This window comes from Scomber japonicus, chromosome 11 (assembly GCF_027409825.1).
Source record: "Scomber japonicus isolate fScoJap1 chromosome 11, fScoJap1.pri, whole genome shotgun sequence".
Classification (NCBI taxonomy): Eukaryota; Metazoa; Chordata; class Actinopteri; order Scombriformes; family Scombridae; genus Scomber; species Scomber japonicus.
Window position 1 is genome coordinate 9,513,489 of NC_070588.1, and position 19,655 is coordinate 9,533,143.

Genomic DNA, 19,655 nt, shown 5'->3' on the forward strand with positions numbered 1-19,655 from the left:
GTATTGCAACAGCTGATGCTATAAATAGAAAAGCCCCAAAAAGGGGTGCAGGCCGTTTTTCGTGAAAACAGCCCACCGTTAAATTGCTATTTTTACAGTGTGGATATGCTGTCATGGTTTAGAAATGAATGGGAAGTGATGTGTTTGTTTTTATTTTAATGGTTTTTCTGATGTTAAAATGATGAAATGTCACGAAGCAGTGGAAGAATTCCCCTTTTTCAGTGAAATGGACTGTTCCCCTTATGGTACAGGAGTTCTTTAAAGGGATAGTCCTGTCAAACTCCTAATTTAACGGGGATCTGGATTATTTATTTTAACAAATGAAATGCGTTGTGTCTCTGTAACCTATGTATTTTAAGTTAAACAACTGATTTTTTTAAATAGACGTACATTGTTTGTCTATATATCAGCTGATTTTTGTTATACCTGAGTATTATCTCCTGAACTCACCTGATAAATGGTCTAATCAAATAATTGTATATTAATACCAGGGTTGGGAAGCTTACTTTGGAAATGTAATAGATTATAGATTACTTGTTACCTCATTTATAATGTAATAAGCAATGTACCTACGCCAATTACTTAATGTAACATATTACATTTGATTACTTTCTGATGACATTTCTAATTTTCTAATAAATGTTTTCAGCTGTTAGGGTAAGTGTACCTATTAAGCACCAAAATCAGCTATTTTCATAGATACTGACATGATTTATAAAGCAAGATTTATCTCTCATTTGAAAATGTATTCATTAATTCATGTAGATTTTGGAATATGAAATAAGGATATTTAAATATATTAATTGGTACATTGACACAATTTAAGCCCATGTCATGATTTATTTACATAATATAAAAAAATATTGTTTTCAAAGCATCAAAAACAGCAATATATGTATTCAGTAACATGTTAAATGATTTTTTTTTCTCAGTAACTGTAACGGATTACAGTAATTAAATAACACCATATAAGTGTATCTAGTTACTCTCCAACACTGATTAATACAGTACCAGTACAAAGACTTATGACTCTGAATGTATGATATGCAGTCATACATTCTCAAGGTAACCAGACAACAGGTGAAGGTTGTGACAGATGTGAAGAAGTGAGGGCCCTAATTCATGTTGCCAGGTTGGAGTCAAGGTCACTGATCTATTCACTTTTCTGATTCACTGCTGTAGTTTTTTTTTCTCCAGGTGGTTCTTTAGTGATCCTCCACAAAGCAAACATTTTTCATTCACTAGTATAAGGCTTTGAAATACAAAATGAGTGAAATAAAGCATGTATTAAGACTGTTTAGTGTGAGACGACTAGACTATCTGAAGCGTATACAAGTCTTCAGCAGTCTGAGTTAGTCATATCAAGTAGATATCATTTTACAGTGCAACCCTCTTTGTGTTTCCTCGGACAGTGTTTCCCTGTTGAACTGTGGTGGAAGTATAGTAACAAAAAGAGGGATTTCTGCACTAAAAAAACATTGGATGGCTAAAGCTTCACATAGGCTTCAGATAAACCTTTAATTTTTGCACAGAAGTACTGTGGATTTTGGTCATGACTTACATTGTGAGTACATGATGAAGGGATGTTCTAATGGCCAGAATGAACAAGGGAAATTATGTTGGTAAGAAAAACCTACTTCAGTGTTCATTGATGCCCCTGACTATTGTTTTAAGACAGACTGGGAACCGGTCCTTTAACATTGCTCCATCCTATCCACATGTTCCAGTAAACCACAAGAATAAGCCAGTAAAGCCAGAACCCTGATACCAAAGCTGCTAAATGGACTTCAGTCATCATTAATCTTTCTACTTACACCCATGCTTAGTGTAACATGTAAAAATGTCTGTAAAAAAAAGGCTATGTATTGTGAATTTATCAAACGTAACACGTGTTTATCAAAACCAGTTCACATGTAAAATATTCACATGTTTACAGCTCTTATCTTTATCATAAATTTACATATAGCACAGTCGTAGGTAGTTTTTTGGGCATGCGTTTTTGTTTTGTTTTTTCTTAGAGAGGCACAGTTGTACAGAATAAGACATAAAGTGGAGATTCTTTGATTTAATCACCTCATACATAAGCATCTCAGAATTGCAAAAAACACAGGCACATGTGGTTTGACCATGCTCAAGAAAAAAAGGATATAAAAATGCCCCCTTTTGTTTGTTTTAGCTAGAGGTCAAAGAGACAGATAAAGATCTGATCAATCAAGAGTATAGTGTGTGTGTGTGTGTGTGTGTGTGCGTGTGTGTGTGTGTGTACGTACAGTGATGGAGAGCAAAGGGTGAAGAGAGATGCTGTAGGCCACGATTTAATTTTGATGAGCAGTGAATAAGTAAACAAGCTGTGGACACCATGTTGACATATCATCACCTTGATGTTGACAGTGGTGGAAGATCCTTTTCATAAGTAAAAGTACCAATACAACAATGTAAAAATATTCCATTACAAGTGAAATACCTGCATGAAGAATAGTACATAAGTATCAGCAGCAAAATGCACTTCAAGTATCAAAGTGCAAGTATTGGTTTGGTCCCTCTGACTGATATATTATTATATATTTCATCATTAGATTATTAATAATGAAGCATCAGTGTGTAAGCAGCATGTTACTGTTGTAGCTGCTGGAGGTGGAGCGAGTTTCAACTAATGTACATACAGTTATATCTGAGGGATTGTAAGATGATTCATGGGAGAGAAAAAAATAAAAAACACAAATTTTCCTTCAGTTTTTGGATTCAGATCATATATTTTTGGGAAAATATAGGACAATTTTCACAATGATGTGATAAGTTTAGAGGGAAAACACTATTTTGTGGAGCTGTTAACAACTCATAGACATCTGAAATGTGACCCAGACTACACACTGCTTTTTCAGACAGATGTCAAAAGAAAAAAGTTTGGAAAACACTGGGTTCATCTTTAACAATGTTTTGTATTTTAAAAGCTTTTTATATTATCCATTGTGTCAGATAAATGTTGTGGAGTAGAATGTACAATATTTCTTATTGTATTTGACTCAAGTATTTTGGTTTTCATGCTATTTTGTACTTCCACTCAACTACACATCAAAATTGTATTTGAGTTCAATATCTTATAGAGAATTTCTTTGTCAGTGGTATTTTATACTTCCTAACCTCAGCAATGGAGAAAGTGCCCAGGATCCCAGGATGTCTTACACTGAAAATGTTGAATGTATTGAAGCTTGGCCAAAGTATTAGCAATATAACCATCTGATGCATGCTGCCACCATGACTCTGAAGAAACTGTCCTCCGTGGGTTGTCTTCAAGCCTTCGCACATTTTACCACATATAAATGGTCAAACTCAATGCATCTACAGTAAAGGAATTAACCTATTGGTTCGTTATTCTACAAACAAGAAAGCACTTACCCATCTGTGGGGTTAGGGAGTCAGACAGTCATGTCTTGGCTGCCACAGCAATGTTGTGCTACCATTATCAAAGTGACTCCTGCATTCCCCAAAACACCACAGACAGCTGCGTTCACCACCTCAAGGAGAGAATCAGTAGGCTATGTCTCTCTCCCTTTACTGTGAAGGTCCATGCTTGACCCTAAATATGGAAAATTCCCTATCACAATAAATGTTCATAGTTACTTTCTGAGGCTGCTTGTTAGCATATGGAGTCATGTCAACATCATCATTCATTAGGGAGTCTAATAGTCACTGTATTTGCTCTGTTTTTGGTCTCCACCGACTCTTGAGGTAAATATCTACTTGTCGCTAGCCATGTCTGAGCATATTTTTAGACCATTTTTACTGGAAGCAGCAGCCTTCTTCGGCCAGAAACAACACAATGAGAGTGGTAAATGTGAACCAAAACAGTAAAGTTGAGCTGAAACGCACTACAAAGGTGATAATTCTCTGTATAATTCATCACTATATGAGCGACGCCTCTCACATTACTCATTGTCTCTTGATAAGTTGGTACTAGGAAAATATCGAGCCACTTTCAAGAACTGCTTCCTGGAAACCTTGGTAATAAAAAGGCTGCTTGTGAGCACATAGTGTAGTTAATATTTGCACACACACACACACATACACACACACACACACACACACACACACACACACACACACACACACACACACACACACACACACACACACACACACAAATTCAAGTATCCAGTATGTTCACAAAAACAAAACACACACATTTTCCACATTACTGGCAAGATTGTTTATGATGTGCTTGTCCATTACCAGTAATCATCAAAAATGTGTGTTTGAGAGAGAGAGAGAGAGAGAGAGAGAGAGAGAGAGAGAGAGAGAGAGAGAGAGAGAGAGAGAGAGAGAGAGAGAGAGAGAGAGAGAGAGAGAGAGAGAGAGAGAGAGAGAGAGAGAGAGAGAGAGAGAGAGAGAGAGAGAGAAATAGGCTTGATGTGAGCTTTACTATCTCAAATTGTCTCTTCTTCTTTGCATGCTTGGCCAGTGACCCCCCCCCCTTACCCCGACAAAATCAACAGTTAAAGTCAGTTGACCAATGTAGACACCCAGGTCGGGTCAATTCCCGGCACCGGCACTTCTGGCTCGGCTGGGTGCTCCAATGAACACAAATGTCAGTTTTTGTCGGTGGGAAGCTGTTGAAGATCATGTTCTTGTTATTACTGGTTGGTCAGGGTGCCAGGGTAAGGATCTGGAAGAGTGAGCCTGTGTAAAAAAAAAAAAAAAAAGAAGAAAAGAAAGAAAAAGAAGCTGCTGGAGACTCCATTCAAAGAGGAATGACTGTCTACACTCAAGAATACAAGAATAGTGATAATGGCAGTGACTGTTCATATTCTGACTCATAATTTGTCTGTACACCAATTCACATTCATAAATTCCCCCTTCAGTCATTAATAAATGTTTGATTCATCTTATGGATTGACAATCAATATTTTATGATCCAGGAGAACATTTTACATAATATGATGAACACAACAACATGTTTGAATGTTTTCTTTTTCTTTTTTCTTTTTTTTTAATAAACACAGGTGTACAAACTTGTACATTTACATATATATAAATGCTGCACAAAAATGTAAAAACTGATTTATTTTATTTCCATATTTTCGTATACTGTAGGTCTCATTCGGAAAAGTCTGGCTAAAATAAATGTTTTATGGTGTTTTACAGCTCTCAAATGTTTTTTTTAAAAGGATCAAATTTGACCCTGAACAGTATGTACAGTAAGGGTTAATGGTCTCGGGTGCATAACACAAAATCTTGGAGATAAAGTTACAGAAGTAGAAATGTATCTAATTGGAAATAGGAATTGATCTGTCCAGTATATTTGAGTATACTGTGATAAATTACCAGACTTTGGCTATACATTTTCCTTCAGGTATGGAAAATATAATGTGTTTAGCAATTACAATAAACAGGGCACGTGGGTCATCAATGACACATGAGTTGAATGGGTTTTTTCCCCAGCATGTTCACTAGGGAGTTAGATTGCTCTGTTTGATGCAAGGATTTATTGATTTAGGCTTTGGGAGACTTGCAGGAAGCAATCAAGAGGTGTTGAATTGATTGAGTGGGTGACTGATTTATTCATTCATTGAGGGGACACACCACTGGATTGATGGGATCTTAATTTGAGAATTGATTGCTTTGTGTCGTGCATGGACCACATTTCTTCTTCAGATGCTGTTGGCGTTTGGAGGGCAGGGTCAGACAGAGTGCAGCTTGAGCCTTTCGAAAGGTAGCCCTGCATCTACTGTACAGTCACAGGAAAACCAATACCAATGGACACAGTATACTAAAGCAAATCTTAAGTTCTCACAGGAATATCACAGGAATTTCTTATTGTCAATAATGTGCAAAGCCAAACCAATGATGAATCAATCCTACTTACAAGTATTGTGTGCGTATCCAAAGCTTGACATGTTGTTCCTCTGTGCCTCTGTAGACGTCCATTCATGTGCAAAAACTATTAAAAACACTGTTGCATTGGGATTTTGGAAATGGCTCCAAAGACTAATAACCTTCAAAACAAATCACCTTTTCAGTCTCCAGAGCATACTTCCGTGTATAGCAGACGACGTGGTTACATTTACAGTGCTTTGATAGTGTTTTGTGCTACGTACAACAAACTCTTGACTTTCTATTAGTTTGTTAATTTCTCAAAGAGCATCAAGTTCTGTGTCAAGAGGCACAGAAAGCTATCGAAGCTCTGTAAACAGGACAGCTTTACACAAAACTGCTCTGAAAACTACTGGAAATGTGATCGCTGTTTTTAAGACTTTGGAACCATTTCAGGGTGAAGGAACATATCAATGATGTGGCTCACTGATGTGTTTCTAATAGTTTTGGACAATAAAGGCAGTCAACAGCACATACGAATAAGATATATCAGACTGTAGATAAAAGCAAGACTTAATATGTTGGATCAATTCATTGTTGGTTTGGTTCTGCATGTGTGATTTATTTATTGACAACAAGAAAAATGTGGAAAGTCACCGGCTATATCCTTTAAGGTACGGCCAGAGGCCAGAGTGTTTATCATGTCCAGCTTGAAAAGCGTATAATTGACATTCAGTGTCATGGATCATTAAGCACCGGTGACATCTGAGTGTGTCAGTATTGGCACTCTGACACACAGAATGCATATACGTATGTGCACATGCATCCATGTGTAAAAAACACACACATCAATGTCTAGCAAATAGCCTCCTTGACCTCTATGTGTAAGAAGCTGCCCTTGAAAACATACACATCGGCACGTATTGGATTCTACAAGGAGACACAGGTTTGAATTTAGTTTTCATTTATTACTTAAAGGTGCTGGCAGAAGTCTTGCTGATATCTCCAACCTGAGTTCAATGTAGTCCCTTCAGGCTTGTTTAAAATGCCAAGGACCAAAGAGTGCAAGTGCACGAGGTCACTGATACCAATCAAACTGTTCATGCACTTTGGTACCTGTTTAATTCTTTCCACGGGGATTGTGGCTTCTTCCAGCATGAATTGTGCAGAAGGCAGAGAGAAGCACCATAGAGGTACTTCCAGTCCATCACAGGACTGACACAGCTATGAATGAAGTTAATCATGATAATGGCACACACAGATGCAGATGTTCTCTATAATGTGCTTATTGTCTACTTATTTACTTGAGCTTTTAGGCATAAAATAGATCAAAACAGAATAGGGGTTTCTCTCGTTCTATTTTTTTTTGGTCACATATTACATACATACACACGCACACACATCCATCGCCTCTTGCCTGTTTCCATGGAGACACCATGTGAGCTGTTTTTTTCCACTAGGATCAGACCGTCTGTCTTGATCACAATACACATGCACACACGCACACACACAGCCCCCAAACTCTAAAGTGATGATTTCTTTTCAGTTTAACAAAATAGTCTTTATTACAATGGCTGTGTGATACCATCTCATACAGAACTGATCCCTACATGTTCAAGGTTATATTAATTAAGAATCATCACTCTTCATGTCTTAAATTATGCCTATAACAACCTATAAACAATTGGTCTCTCTCTTAAAGCAACACTATGTAACTTTTTTTAAAACACTGGTGCATTTAATTCTGTTGATATCTGAGCAGTGAAGGTAAAGCACTATTGTAATGTGAGGGAATAGTATTTGAAAGGGAGAAGACTTCAATACCTTTACCATCTCTAGACCACAAGCATGCATGAGCAGCACATTTATCATAGACACACAGACAGAGCACTGTCGCTGCTGCTCTGCTAAATGTGCTGCTCACACTGTGGTTTCAGTAGACACAGGGTTGCTGTTGTGACATCCATCACTGGGTTTCTGGATGATCTTATTTCTGTGGATGCCATGCTATTGGTCCGACAGCCCATTATTGCAAAGCTCAAATAGTTCGAAAAACATCCCCATTGGACTAAAAGCCCACTGCTCCAAAGGTGAAAATGCACACTCTCTTCTCATCTTAACCCAAACCCTGACCATTCCCTGACTCTAACCAAGTGGTTTTTGTGCCCTAAACTTATCCAGACATATCCAAACCACATGGTGGCATACCGTAAAACATAATGACTTTTTTTTAACACAAAAACACTGAAAGACAAGAGATAGCACAATCAGAATGCCAAACCATAAATAATGACTGTGTGTCAATAATGGTTATCAGATATTGATTATCTTTATTATCTGAGGAAAACAGACATTTTATAGATTACTTTTGGTAAATTTGGCAGCATGTTGAACTCTGTTGAACGCCGATTTAGTAAATCAGGAGTTATATTAGGTGTAATCTGTGTCGTTAAGTCAGAGGAGCATTATCAGGGAAACATCTAATTTAATGTTAAGGTATAACTGTTAACAATTAAATATTTGTGATATGAAGTAAATGAGCACAACTGTGAAAAAAAACTGTTTGGGTCCTTTTAAGATTTGTTTGATGACTGCAGCAGTCGGTGTGTGTTGAATAAAGGTATTGGGGATGAAAATAAAGTTAAAACATAAAACATTTGAGTGATCTGGCTGAGGTAAGCTATGAGGGTGGTGGTCATCCACTCTGGCCTGCTTCTCTCTTTGGTCTACAGGATTATATCTGAGTTTAAATGAAAAGAAGTGCTGCCACGATTGACTGAAGCATGTTCATTTTAAAAAAGCTGTGAGGCTTCCCCACCATAATACACTTCATCCCTCAACTCTGGCAACATAATTATTTGGTATAAGAAAATGAAAAATCTATGATTTGTGTTTGTGCCTCATTTTTAAGCATGCAATTAAATGTTTTGTCAAGATTTGAGCTGGCATGGCATATGAATTATATTTTGCAGAGAAATTATTATCAGTTACAATTGTATTTGTTTTGTCCTCAATTCATGTATTTGCATGTTTGCTATTAACCACCTGTACACAGTGACTTTTACTCGACTGCTATCTCTCAATATATCTGCTCTGGTCTCTCAAACACCTTTTGTTCTAAGTGCTCTCATGTTTGCCTCATCATGCAGTAAGAAAGTCTGTAATACTGAAAGACTTCTTACTACTGGTTTCAGCAACTGCACAACCCCCACCCCCTCCTCCTCCCCTCCACCCACAAATTACAAAACCACAAAATATTGTTACTCACAAACTGCAGATACATTTATATGTCTTACAGCCTCAGATGTTCATGCATGGGTTAAAAATATGGTCCCTCTTTTGATATAGTTAAACATCTTAAAATTCATCTCATGTTGCAAGTCACATGTTGCAAATTTGGTGAAATGGGCCCCAGGTTCTAGCTTTCATTTACATAATGCGCATAAACACAAGGCTCAGCTATACCATTACAATTTAACAACAGCTTGCAGGCATGTAGATGCATCTCAAAGCTCCTCCAACGAGCACACATCATCACAGATCAGCAGCCACGCATATGCTGCTCACTCACCCCTTCACCCTTTTTCTAATCAATGTGTGAAAGCATGCATGTTTGATTGTGCCTGTATTTCGTAACATACGAGAGAATGGTGGAACATACAACATTTCCATGTTCAACAACACACAAATTATTGCAGAGGCCAGCATCTCTTGATAGAAAGCAAAATACCAATAGTAATGAACCATTTCCATTTATACAGCACACCCACAGATGACAACAGCAGCTCAAAAAAAAAAAGTGTGTGCATGTGTAGAGAGGGGGGTTCTGCTTTATTTTTACTCTGATGAGACCTGCCAATTTTGTTCTGCATTTTTCATATCCAATCATTTTGATTTTAGGTCACCCTGTACTGATTGGTTCTTTAGCTTTTCTAACTGATACGTTTTGATCTGCTCTGCATGGTAACTCTGCTTTATTTGTTACACACACGCACACACACACACACATACACACACAAACACACACACACACACATACACACACAATAGCACGTATTATACAGCACATGCAAGAAAATAGGATTACATAAAACTGTCCTATTTTATCCAGAAGTCCCCTGAAATGACATGTTGGGTTTTCTCTTAAAATGATCTGTAAATTATATTTTATTCTTCTATATTTTCCTCTATTCTATTCACCTTCAAAAAATGTACCTAACTATGATTTCCAACAGTTTTCTTTCATTTTTCCACGGTGCAATAAGTGAACCCAGAGTTTTGTTTTAGCCACACTTAGTTACAGCATGAATCTATAACTTGGCTTCAAGTATGAAAAAAATAAATAAATAAAGTGAGTCCCACAGAGTGCTGAGTGGACTGTAGTGTATACAATTTGTCATCATTTGACATAAAATTGATAAATGCATAAAATAATCTGCATGACTGCATTTCCCACACAAGAAGTGAAGGTAGTAAGTTATCTTCGCTCTTTCTTTTTGTCTTCTTACTATGTAATCACACTTTGTTCATATCACTCCTTATTATTCCACTTCTTCTTGTTGAACATACCGTACATTTTTTGGCATTGTTTAAAATAAACAAACTGTGCACTTTGTTAGGTGAGGTAGATGAGATAATGGAACAATATAAAAAAGCAATGCTCAGCAAAAACCTTTTGAATATCCCTCACCCACTGTAAGTTTGTAGGGAACATACTGAGCATATAGACAATTTAGAAGTGGATCATGCTTTTCAAAGTTTTTATGGAAATTGGATAACTACTAATATCCACTGCAACTACTAATGACTAATTAATAAAACACTGACAGACGCAGATCCATATATATATACATAAAGTACATGTGTGGTATGTACATGTATGCATTCAGACTTGTTGTTTGGTTCACTCTTTCAGTAGGCACAGATTCAGTGCTTTACTATCATCAAGACACGTTAGTATTTTCTGCATAAAGGTGAGCATGTTAATGAGTTTCTTAGGATTCTCTAAATGCAAATCATACATTAAGCAAAACAACAGTAGGCCTTCAAAGGCATCAGTCAACCTGGGGAGACCACTCAGCAATTTCATCTTCAACTACAGAGACGAACAGAGACTCTCACATGGCTGAAGTGGATTGCACCATTAGTGTTGTCAGTGATCATCAGTGAGGAAAGCAACAGGAGTGTCAGCTGTATCAGTCTTGACTTCTCACTGCAAAACACAAACAATACAATTATGAGGATAGATCCAGAAGAAAGGTTGCAAGTCATATAAACTCCTCAAAGACTTTAAGGCTAGGCTTGTATTTTTATTTTGTAACACTTGCATGGTTATATGTATGTTGAGAGTTGCTTGTTCCTGTAATCAATCTTACTTTCTATAATGGCTGTGCAAAGGTGCAGACGCACTGGATCCATTGACACATGTCAAGTCAATGGATCCCATTAATGTTGTATGGTGAGAAGTAGATCCGGCCACGTGGTGCATGATGGATACGGCACGGCGAGATGACCGACAGCTTCCCATATATGAAATCACCACTCAGCCTCTGCTTTATGCAAATGAGCCGATCTAGTGTAAGGCACCCAGCTCACACAACTCAGATCAAATTGTCAAAATATGCAATGTTGATCAAATATTAATCAGGACTCTGTTACTGCATTGCCTAAAGCTTTCTTTACTGGAAGTGGAGTCAGGGGCTGTGTGTGAGAAATTCAACGTTTACTCCCTGAACCATCAGATACCTGTTTATGTTGCCTGTAGAATCCTGAAATACTATACTAATAGAAAGTGAAGCTCTTTAATAATGCGAAAAGCTTACTGATGTAAAGAAAAACAGATGACGATATTATGAATCAGGCCCAAGAAACATGAGAAGAAAAGGCAGGAGTTCAAGATGGGGGAGGAATTGAGGATTGAAGCACTAAATGAAGAAGAGGAGACAGCATTGCAGGTTTGACCAAACACATAAATGTCCTGGAAATACATTAAAATCATAGAAGAAGTGCAGTCAGATGAGAACGCATCTTTCCTGGCTGAGATCGACATGTGAACGAAAGAAACTCAGCGCCCCCTGCCTGATGATCTGAAAGCAGGTCTCAAGGTTGTCAAATATTTGGACAATATGACCTTCAGTATCTGATACAAATCAAGGTGATACACTTTTCTAATTCTGGAGCATAACATTGCCCATCCAGACCTCCACCTGTCTCTCAGCTGTTGACCAGTGTGAGATGTGGACCAGAACAGCCTCGCTACAATGCCAGATGGGTTGGAGCAGCACCTGCTGTGTGCATGCTGGTCTTTGAGGACTTCGACTCAGGGAGCAACACCAGAGATGTGGAGGGTGGAGACAATCAAGTATGGACACTCGGTGTGATATCAGATGCCCAGACGATGGGAGTCATCTGGATTATGGATGACTGTTAGAAAATTAGAAGTCAAAATGATTATGGATGACAAGGTGGTCTTTAGAGTTGCAATTATTAGTCTAACTGATTAGTTGCCAACTATTAAATTAATTGGCAACTATTTTGATAATAGATTCATCATTTCCATTTTCAGCTGCCTTCAGTCCTCTATGACAGTAATCTGAGTATATTTGGGCTGTGGACTGCAGGACAAAACAAACAAAGAGGACAGTGCTTTGGGCTTGTGATATATTTCACCATTTTCTGACATTTTACAAGCCAGATTATTAATCAGGAAAATAATCGAGAAAAAGAAAAGTATGGGACACAACAGATAATTGAAACAAGAATGCTGAAAATAAAGTTATTTGTAGAGTTATATATGCAACCTAAATACAACATACAAAGAACAAATACATGAGAAGTGCAGAGAGATGTAGGCCTATAGATCACAGTTTTTACTAATGCTAATTGTATGTACAGAGATGTGAACACGAGGCAGTATTAGTATTGTAAAGCATCCTGTTATCTCATCTAAATCCATGCTGTTAAAGTTAGAAACAGAAAAAAAGATGTTTTCCCCTGGTCAAATGAGTGGTGGCAGGAAGTTTGAGGTTAAATGTATATATTTATTTGTATTTCACTTTGTAGGGGTACTATGAGGGTGGTGGTGCATTGATGGTTACATGGTATTGAGCAGTGCTGTACAGATAATTTTTCTGCCATGCTGTAGAAGTGCCCTTATTTGTCTCAAATGTTAAGTATTGAATGCTATGTGCTCTGTAATCATTTCAAATCTGTACGTTGTTGAGCCACAGTTCCCTTAATAAAAATATTTTAACCTCTATATTCAACTTTGAGTGGATCCAGCTGTGTATACAAATTACACATGTTTATAATGTTAAAATATTAACTATATTCTATGTATATTAAGTATTGTGTGAAAGGTACTGTAGCCTCTCCACATGGTGCATTCTGCTATTGTTTTATAACAAGTCATTGCTCTATTATTTCCATCTTTGTTGTAACTAATAATAATTGATATGTGGTTCACACAGTTAACCTCTCTCTCTCAGTCCCTCAACCCCAACCAGCTGAGACAGATGGTCGCCCAGCTAGAGCCCGGTTCTGCCTGAGGTTTCTTCCTATTAAAGGGGAGTTTTTCCTCGCCGCTGTCGCCAAGTGTTTGCTCATGTGGGAATGTTGGGTCGCTTTAAATCAAATTAAAGAGTACAGTCTAGACATGTGAAAAGTGGCTTGAGATTACTTTCGTTGGGATTTGGTACTATATAAATAAAGACTGACTTTCACCCAGCTAAAACATCATCCTATAACCAAGTGTGGTTCATGTTTGACTTATTTTTAGTGCTTATTTTCAGTGTCATGAATCAGGGGACACATAGGTCTATGGTAACTTGTATTTTTTTTTTCTGTAAAGGCCACAGCTGAAGCTCAAATATAAAAACAACTTCAACTTGAGCTTTTTTTTGCAATAGTATTGAATTCCTGTTTAACATCTCAAGAGAGCTGCCTTTTATTTTAACATCCTGTATTCAAGGTTGTGACTACACTAAAAAAAGTGTAAATATACAGTCACTTAATTTTAAATGGACCCAATGCAACAGCTCTGCTATAAATCCTACTTTTCAAGTTTATACATTTTAATAGTTTTTTCAATATTGTCAGAAAGGTGATAATACTATTTTATGTTTATTATTGAGGTCATATAGTGGGTGATATTGGTGCATTATATTGAAGGTGTTCCTAATATTTTGCCTTCCTTATGTATGTTAATGAAGTGGATAAAACATAAGGGAAGACTGTAATGTTACTGTAATGTTCTTGCGCTTATTTCCTCCCATGAATTCAAAATAATGTGAATATTTCCACAAAGTGAATAATGTCCCTTCTGAGCTGCCGTAAACAAAGCAGTGATATAAACGGAGCACTTAGCCAGTTGCCTGTCTGCCAAAAAATTAGTACAGTGGCAAAAGTTACAGGAGTAGTTGGTTTAAAAAAACAGATTACTTTTTTGGAAAATGTAACTGTACTTAAATTAGGTACCAAGTACTCTACTCACTCCCCGGCACTGTTCATAAGTAACTATAATTTAATTACTATTTTTTACTCAGTAACTATAATGGATTATATTTCCATTCATGTTGTAATTAAATTACTTAACGCCATTACATAATTAGTCTCTCCCCACCACTGTGTGCACACTATAGTTTTTAATCTCTGGTATTTTCTTGAGACTGGTCTGCAGCTGCTCTGCAATATATCACAATACTACATTTATTTCTACCATTACTTTAATTTATGATGTTTTTAATAAAACAGGTGTATTGTATAAACAGCATAAATACATTAATATTAGGCTAGTGAGAGGTTATATATACAGTCTATGGTTATAACACACCCTACTCCTGTCGTAAAAGTGTCGTGCAACACTATGGCGACGACAGCTAAATCGCTTTACGGACAGGCGCTGTTATGCATTGACTGTGCTGCTGTCCTTGTAGCGATGTGGAGAACATGTGAGTATCTTAAGATGTTTCTTGGCCACGCATAAAAGTTAATATAGCTGTTTTTAGTCTGGCTGTGTTTGGATTCAGTGAGGTGAAGCATTTCCACACATGAGGTCGGAAGGTGTAGCTCCGTTAATGTGTAATTGATAACTAAAAGCTCATTGTTACAGCATGCACTTCAGAGGTAATGTTAGGTAAAGTGACTTTTAGGTTATGTTAATGATGTTTTCTGCGTTTTTCAGTTACATTAAAATACCTAGAAGCGGTCATTGGCATGTAGAGTTACTGCAAGGCTAAATTCAATTCGTTGCTATGAGGAAAACTCAAGTATAGCAGCATTTTGTGGCACTTGTGATGTAATATGTTGCATATGGCTGCAAGTCCATTCATTTATTACATTTAAACTAGGAGTGACTCACATAATAAACAAATGTGGACTTCACAAAGCCTGAATAGAATGATAAATTCAATAAATTGTCAAGACCTGGATAAGGCATGAAATTATAGTAAACTATTTTACACATCGTCCAGCATTACCTGAGTGTAACCTGGTAGTTGTTGCTCATTTATAAGAAGATGAACCATGTTTAAATAGCACTTTAATCCCAAGCGCTTCACATTGTCTCTCATTCACACACACACACACACACACACACACACACACACACACACACACACACACACAGTGATTGGCTATCTAATCTTTTAGGTTATGTTAAAGTCATTTTCTGTGTGTTTCAATTACATTAAAATACCTGGAAGAGGTGATTGGCATGTAGATTGACTGTTTGGCTAAATTCAATTTGTTACTATAAATAAAACTCAAATCTAGCAGCATTGTTGGCATTCATATTGCAAATGGTTGTTAGTCCATTCATTCATTGACTCACATAATGACTCACATAGCTGTAAAAAACAAACAAATGTGGACGTCTGGATCCATTCTGGTCATTTCATAAAGCCTGAATAGACAGATAAACACGGAATACTTCTACCAACATCCCAGGCGTTACATCAAATTATGGTTTATAAACTAATTTGATACACATCATCCAGCATTACCAGGGTTATTACAGTTTTGAAATTTGTATTTCGTTTATTTCAGTTTAGTTATAGTTAGTGAAACATTAGTGATTAAGTAGTTTTATTTTTATGTTGAGGAATTGACTAGTTTTAGTATAATTTTTATTTCATTTTAGTCTTAGCTTTACTTTTTTATGTGTTAGGAGGAAGGCATTGGTTTGTTGATGCTGGAAAGGATGAAATAATCCATGACACCAAATATGGTTTACCAAGTCATTGTATATTGAAGGTACCATAATATGCAAAGCCATTTTATTATTTTATTCTTTAACCAACCACAGCAGAGCTCAGTAATTACCACCTGGAGCTAAATCAAAAGCAACACTTTAAATGGTCTGCATTAATAGCCAGAATGAAGTTGTGGAAGAAACAGAAAACAAAACAACCGGGGATTGAACCACCAACCCTGTAGATAATTGATGACTCGTTCTTCTCCCTCGATGTGCTATCCCCGTCTACCTTGTTCACCTTGAAGCCACAAAGAGCTCAGATTGTCATGGTGAACTGTGTAACTGAGGCTAACGGTACATTGTCTGTGATGAATGGGCAGTCACAGAGGCCAGGTGGTTAAAAGAGGATTTTCTCTCAACAGGATAAAACATTTTCTAGTATTCTTGAGATAGAGAGTTAAACTCTACCTAACCTCTTCCAAGAGGAATCAACAAAGCATGATGTGTTTATTAAGAATTCATTCATCTCTAACATACAGACCTGTTTGTATATTCATAAACCTTCTGTCTGGCTGTCTGTCTTCTTCATAGATGCCGCCTACTGAAGTCTGCAACACCTAACAGACGCAAGATCAGTCAAGAACAAAAAGGAAACATGGCGTCTCGCTTCCTCAAGTTTTCCGTGCTTCTGCAGAAGTATCGGACTCCGGTGCTGATCGCAAGCTGCGGCGGGGTTTTTGCAGCCAACATGTTTTACCATGTTCTCCCAGACAAGTCCTACCGGCAGCTCTATCAGGCTTGGTACAAAGGAGAGCAAGTCACGCTGTCGGACAAGTTAGAGGATGTTTTCCAGCAGGTAGTGCATGAGTGTGTGCGTGCGTGCATTAGTCTCAGTGTTTTTCTTTTTTCTTCTCTCTCTCTACTCAAATTTACATTTGGATTTGTAATATTCTTAAGTTCAGCTAAGTCAGTCTACATCTATATCATCTTTATTGACAACCACAGAACCATTAAAAATACTGTATCCTCTACCCCAATGGTCACTAACCCTGCTCCTGGAGAGCTATTGGCCTATTTTAGGTATCTCTCCGTTCTAACACACCTGATTATAATAATTAACTAGACATCAAGCTCTTGACACACTTCAACTGCTTGATAACGAGTTAATTATTAGAATTAGGTTTGTTAGAGAGGGGAGATACCTAAAACATGCAGGGCAGTTGCTCTCCAGTAGCAGGGTTAGTGACCACTGCTCTACACTCAGCTACACCTCCCCTTTAGAAGTTATTGGAAGTGTCATTTTATGCATGTATACAACATTTTACAGTAATTCAAGTAATAAGAATAACTGAAGAGAGGTACAAAACAACATTCAGTTTAACAATTTATAGTGCACACAAAGCATTCATAAAACAATAAATTCCTAATTCATGGAGGAATAATAACAAGGTCACAATGTACAGTGACAAAAAAGTAGCATAAAATTATTAAAAAAAATTTTTATGTTGTTTGCAGGTGTTGAAGGACTATGGTGTCAGCTCAACCAAGAGTTTCTCTGCCTTTGCCTCTTTTGGGTTCCATCCAGTTGGTGCTGGCATCCCGTGGCTTCCTGCGGGAGCCCAAATTGGCATCCCGGCTAACTTCAACAGCACAGTCGATGACCCGAGCGGCATCACAAACCGCAGCATTTTCATCAACGGCAAAACAGTGGAGTGGGACAGCGATACTGGCGCTGCACTGAAGGAGGCACTGCTGTTTTCTCCAGAGGCAAAGAAATTCTCCATAGCGCGAGAGGTTGCCCGCTTACAGTCTGGTGGACCAATTATGAGTGGTGCGGTTGCCCCAGTCTGTCTAGGTGGAGTTTGGGTGTACAGTGTGGTGCTGAAACAGGTGTTTGGGATCCACACTGGGCCCCCGCTGCTCCGCGGGGCTGTGAATGCTCTGGCGTTGGGGCTCGGCGCTGTATCCTACCTCCTCATTTCAGATTCTGTCGGTCAGTGGATTGATTATAACTCAGACCGGCGTGCGGCTGGACTGTCACGCGAATATGCCAAGGGAGGGTTAGAGTTTTATGATAAGATTCTGTCCAGAAACAAGACGCTTCGCACCCTCATGGGGCAGAAGGGAGAGGAGATGTATGCGCCCAGTGGGAACTTGTTTCCTGCTCACCTCCTTCAGATGAAACACACACCATACACGTCCAGGAGGGAATGGATCCTCACTATTCTGAAAGAGGAGAAGGCTTGAGTAGAAATGGGAGGGAGGCTGTATTTAAAGATGAAAAATGTCTCCAGGCTCCATCTGAATAACTGTAATGATCCACTGAAAGCTTTTTCAGCAATCTCTGAAGACTGTCGTAATATATTGTGGTGGGAGGGTTGTCTGAGCTTTTTTAAGCAGGAGAAAAAAACATCCAAAATGATTATCATATTTCTCATAGAAATATGTAATCTCATGAGTGCTTAATGTTACTTAATGTTCAGTTTGATTCATCATGAAGTGCAGAACAACTCAAATCACAAGACAGTCTTTTGCTGCCAGTATGACTGTTTGCATATTTATCATAGTAGATTTATGGAGGTAATTGCAACGTACAAATAAACGTTTTTAAAGCTTGTTCAGAGTGTGTCATGAAATATGTTATTGAATAGAGATGAGTGAACAGTGTGTTGTTTTTTACTAGTTATAACAATGGGAATGTGGTGTTAGTATGCAACATTGTGAATGATGAAGATGACAAAAAACACACATCCTTAGTTTCAAGCTATGCAAATATTTCAGGGTTTTTAGATGTACATGAAAGTTTTGCCTCCACCCCAAAATGATGAAGAAACATTGTTCTAGATACTTTGAATAATTCACAAGTTTACTGTGAATGCTTTGTTTGTTGAAATGTTAATATCTCAAGTGGTAAAACCTTGAATAAATAAATTGAGAAACATAATAATACAGTTGAGGTTTTCTGTTGCAAATCTGCAGCAAGGACACACATTTTCGTCCTAACTCATGGGTGTGCTTTTGATTTTTAAATGTTTGGCTGCTAAGCTAAATGTGTAACATAGCATAATGTGTAACCTGCAGTGAAATGGTAACTCCTGAAACAGCAGCTGTGTTATCACTTAATGAAAGGCAGGAAACCGCTTTATATAGGAAAAAATATGTTTGATTATTATGGAATGGTATACTACATACAAGCACTGTATTATTAGTGTTTTACTGTATACATGAAAAACCTTTCCACAAAGCAGTTGCATGTAATGTCAATATGTCTAAAGGAAGCCATCATTATGTGAAACTGCTTAATGCACTATTCTCCCAATACATCTACATAAAAGCTCCATCTCCTCCAGCTCCTCTCTCCATGTGCTCTTGTTTTTCTATAATTCTCTGTTTGTTCTCATATGAGTATGAATAACATGTAATTGTGTTCATAAACAATTATCAACAGTGTTATTTTATGCCTCTCAGGTCAGGAAAATAACCTTTGAGACGAGTAACACTCTTAAATACCCACACATAATTTGCATGACCCTAGCTAATTTGTTAAATGATAATAATCTTAATATCCATATTATTGGGACTCAGAACTCATTGTATAGCACTCAGGTTCCCTAAGGTCATTTCGCCTGCATATTAACCAGGTTCAGATGTG

At 37.6% G+C, this 19,655-nt stretch overlaps 1 protein-coding gene across 1 annotated transcript; it reads left to right on the forward strand.

Annotated features, from left to right (window-relative positions):
* Window positions 1–14,727: 14,727 nt before the first annotated feature.
* tmem177 (transmembrane protein 177) lies at window positions 14,728–18,620 on the forward strand. Its single transcript, XM_053328672.1, has 3 exons — window positions 14,728–14,759; window positions 16,595–16,859; window positions 17,519–18,620. Exons 2-3 carry the CDS (start codon window positions 16,659–16,661, stop codon window positions 18,248–18,250), a joined length of 933 nt encoding a protein of 310 aa, XP_053184647.1. The 5' UTR covers window positions 14,728–14,759; window positions 16,595–16,658; the 3' UTR covers window positions 18,251–18,620.
* The last annotated feature ends 1,035 nt before the right edge of the window (window positions 18,621–19,655 follow it).

What these genes read in the sequence shown, in the direction of transcription:
- tmem177 (XM_053328672.1), top strand. Translation starts at nt 16,659, where the DNA reads ATGGCGTCTCGCTTCCTCAAGTTTTCCGTGCTTCTGCAGAAGTATCGG. An exon ending in TAGAGGATGTTTTCCAGCAG is followed by an intron (nt 16,860 to 17,518) that starts GTAGTGCATGAG and finishes TGTTGTTTGCAG; the next exon opens with GTGTTGAAGGACTATGGTGT.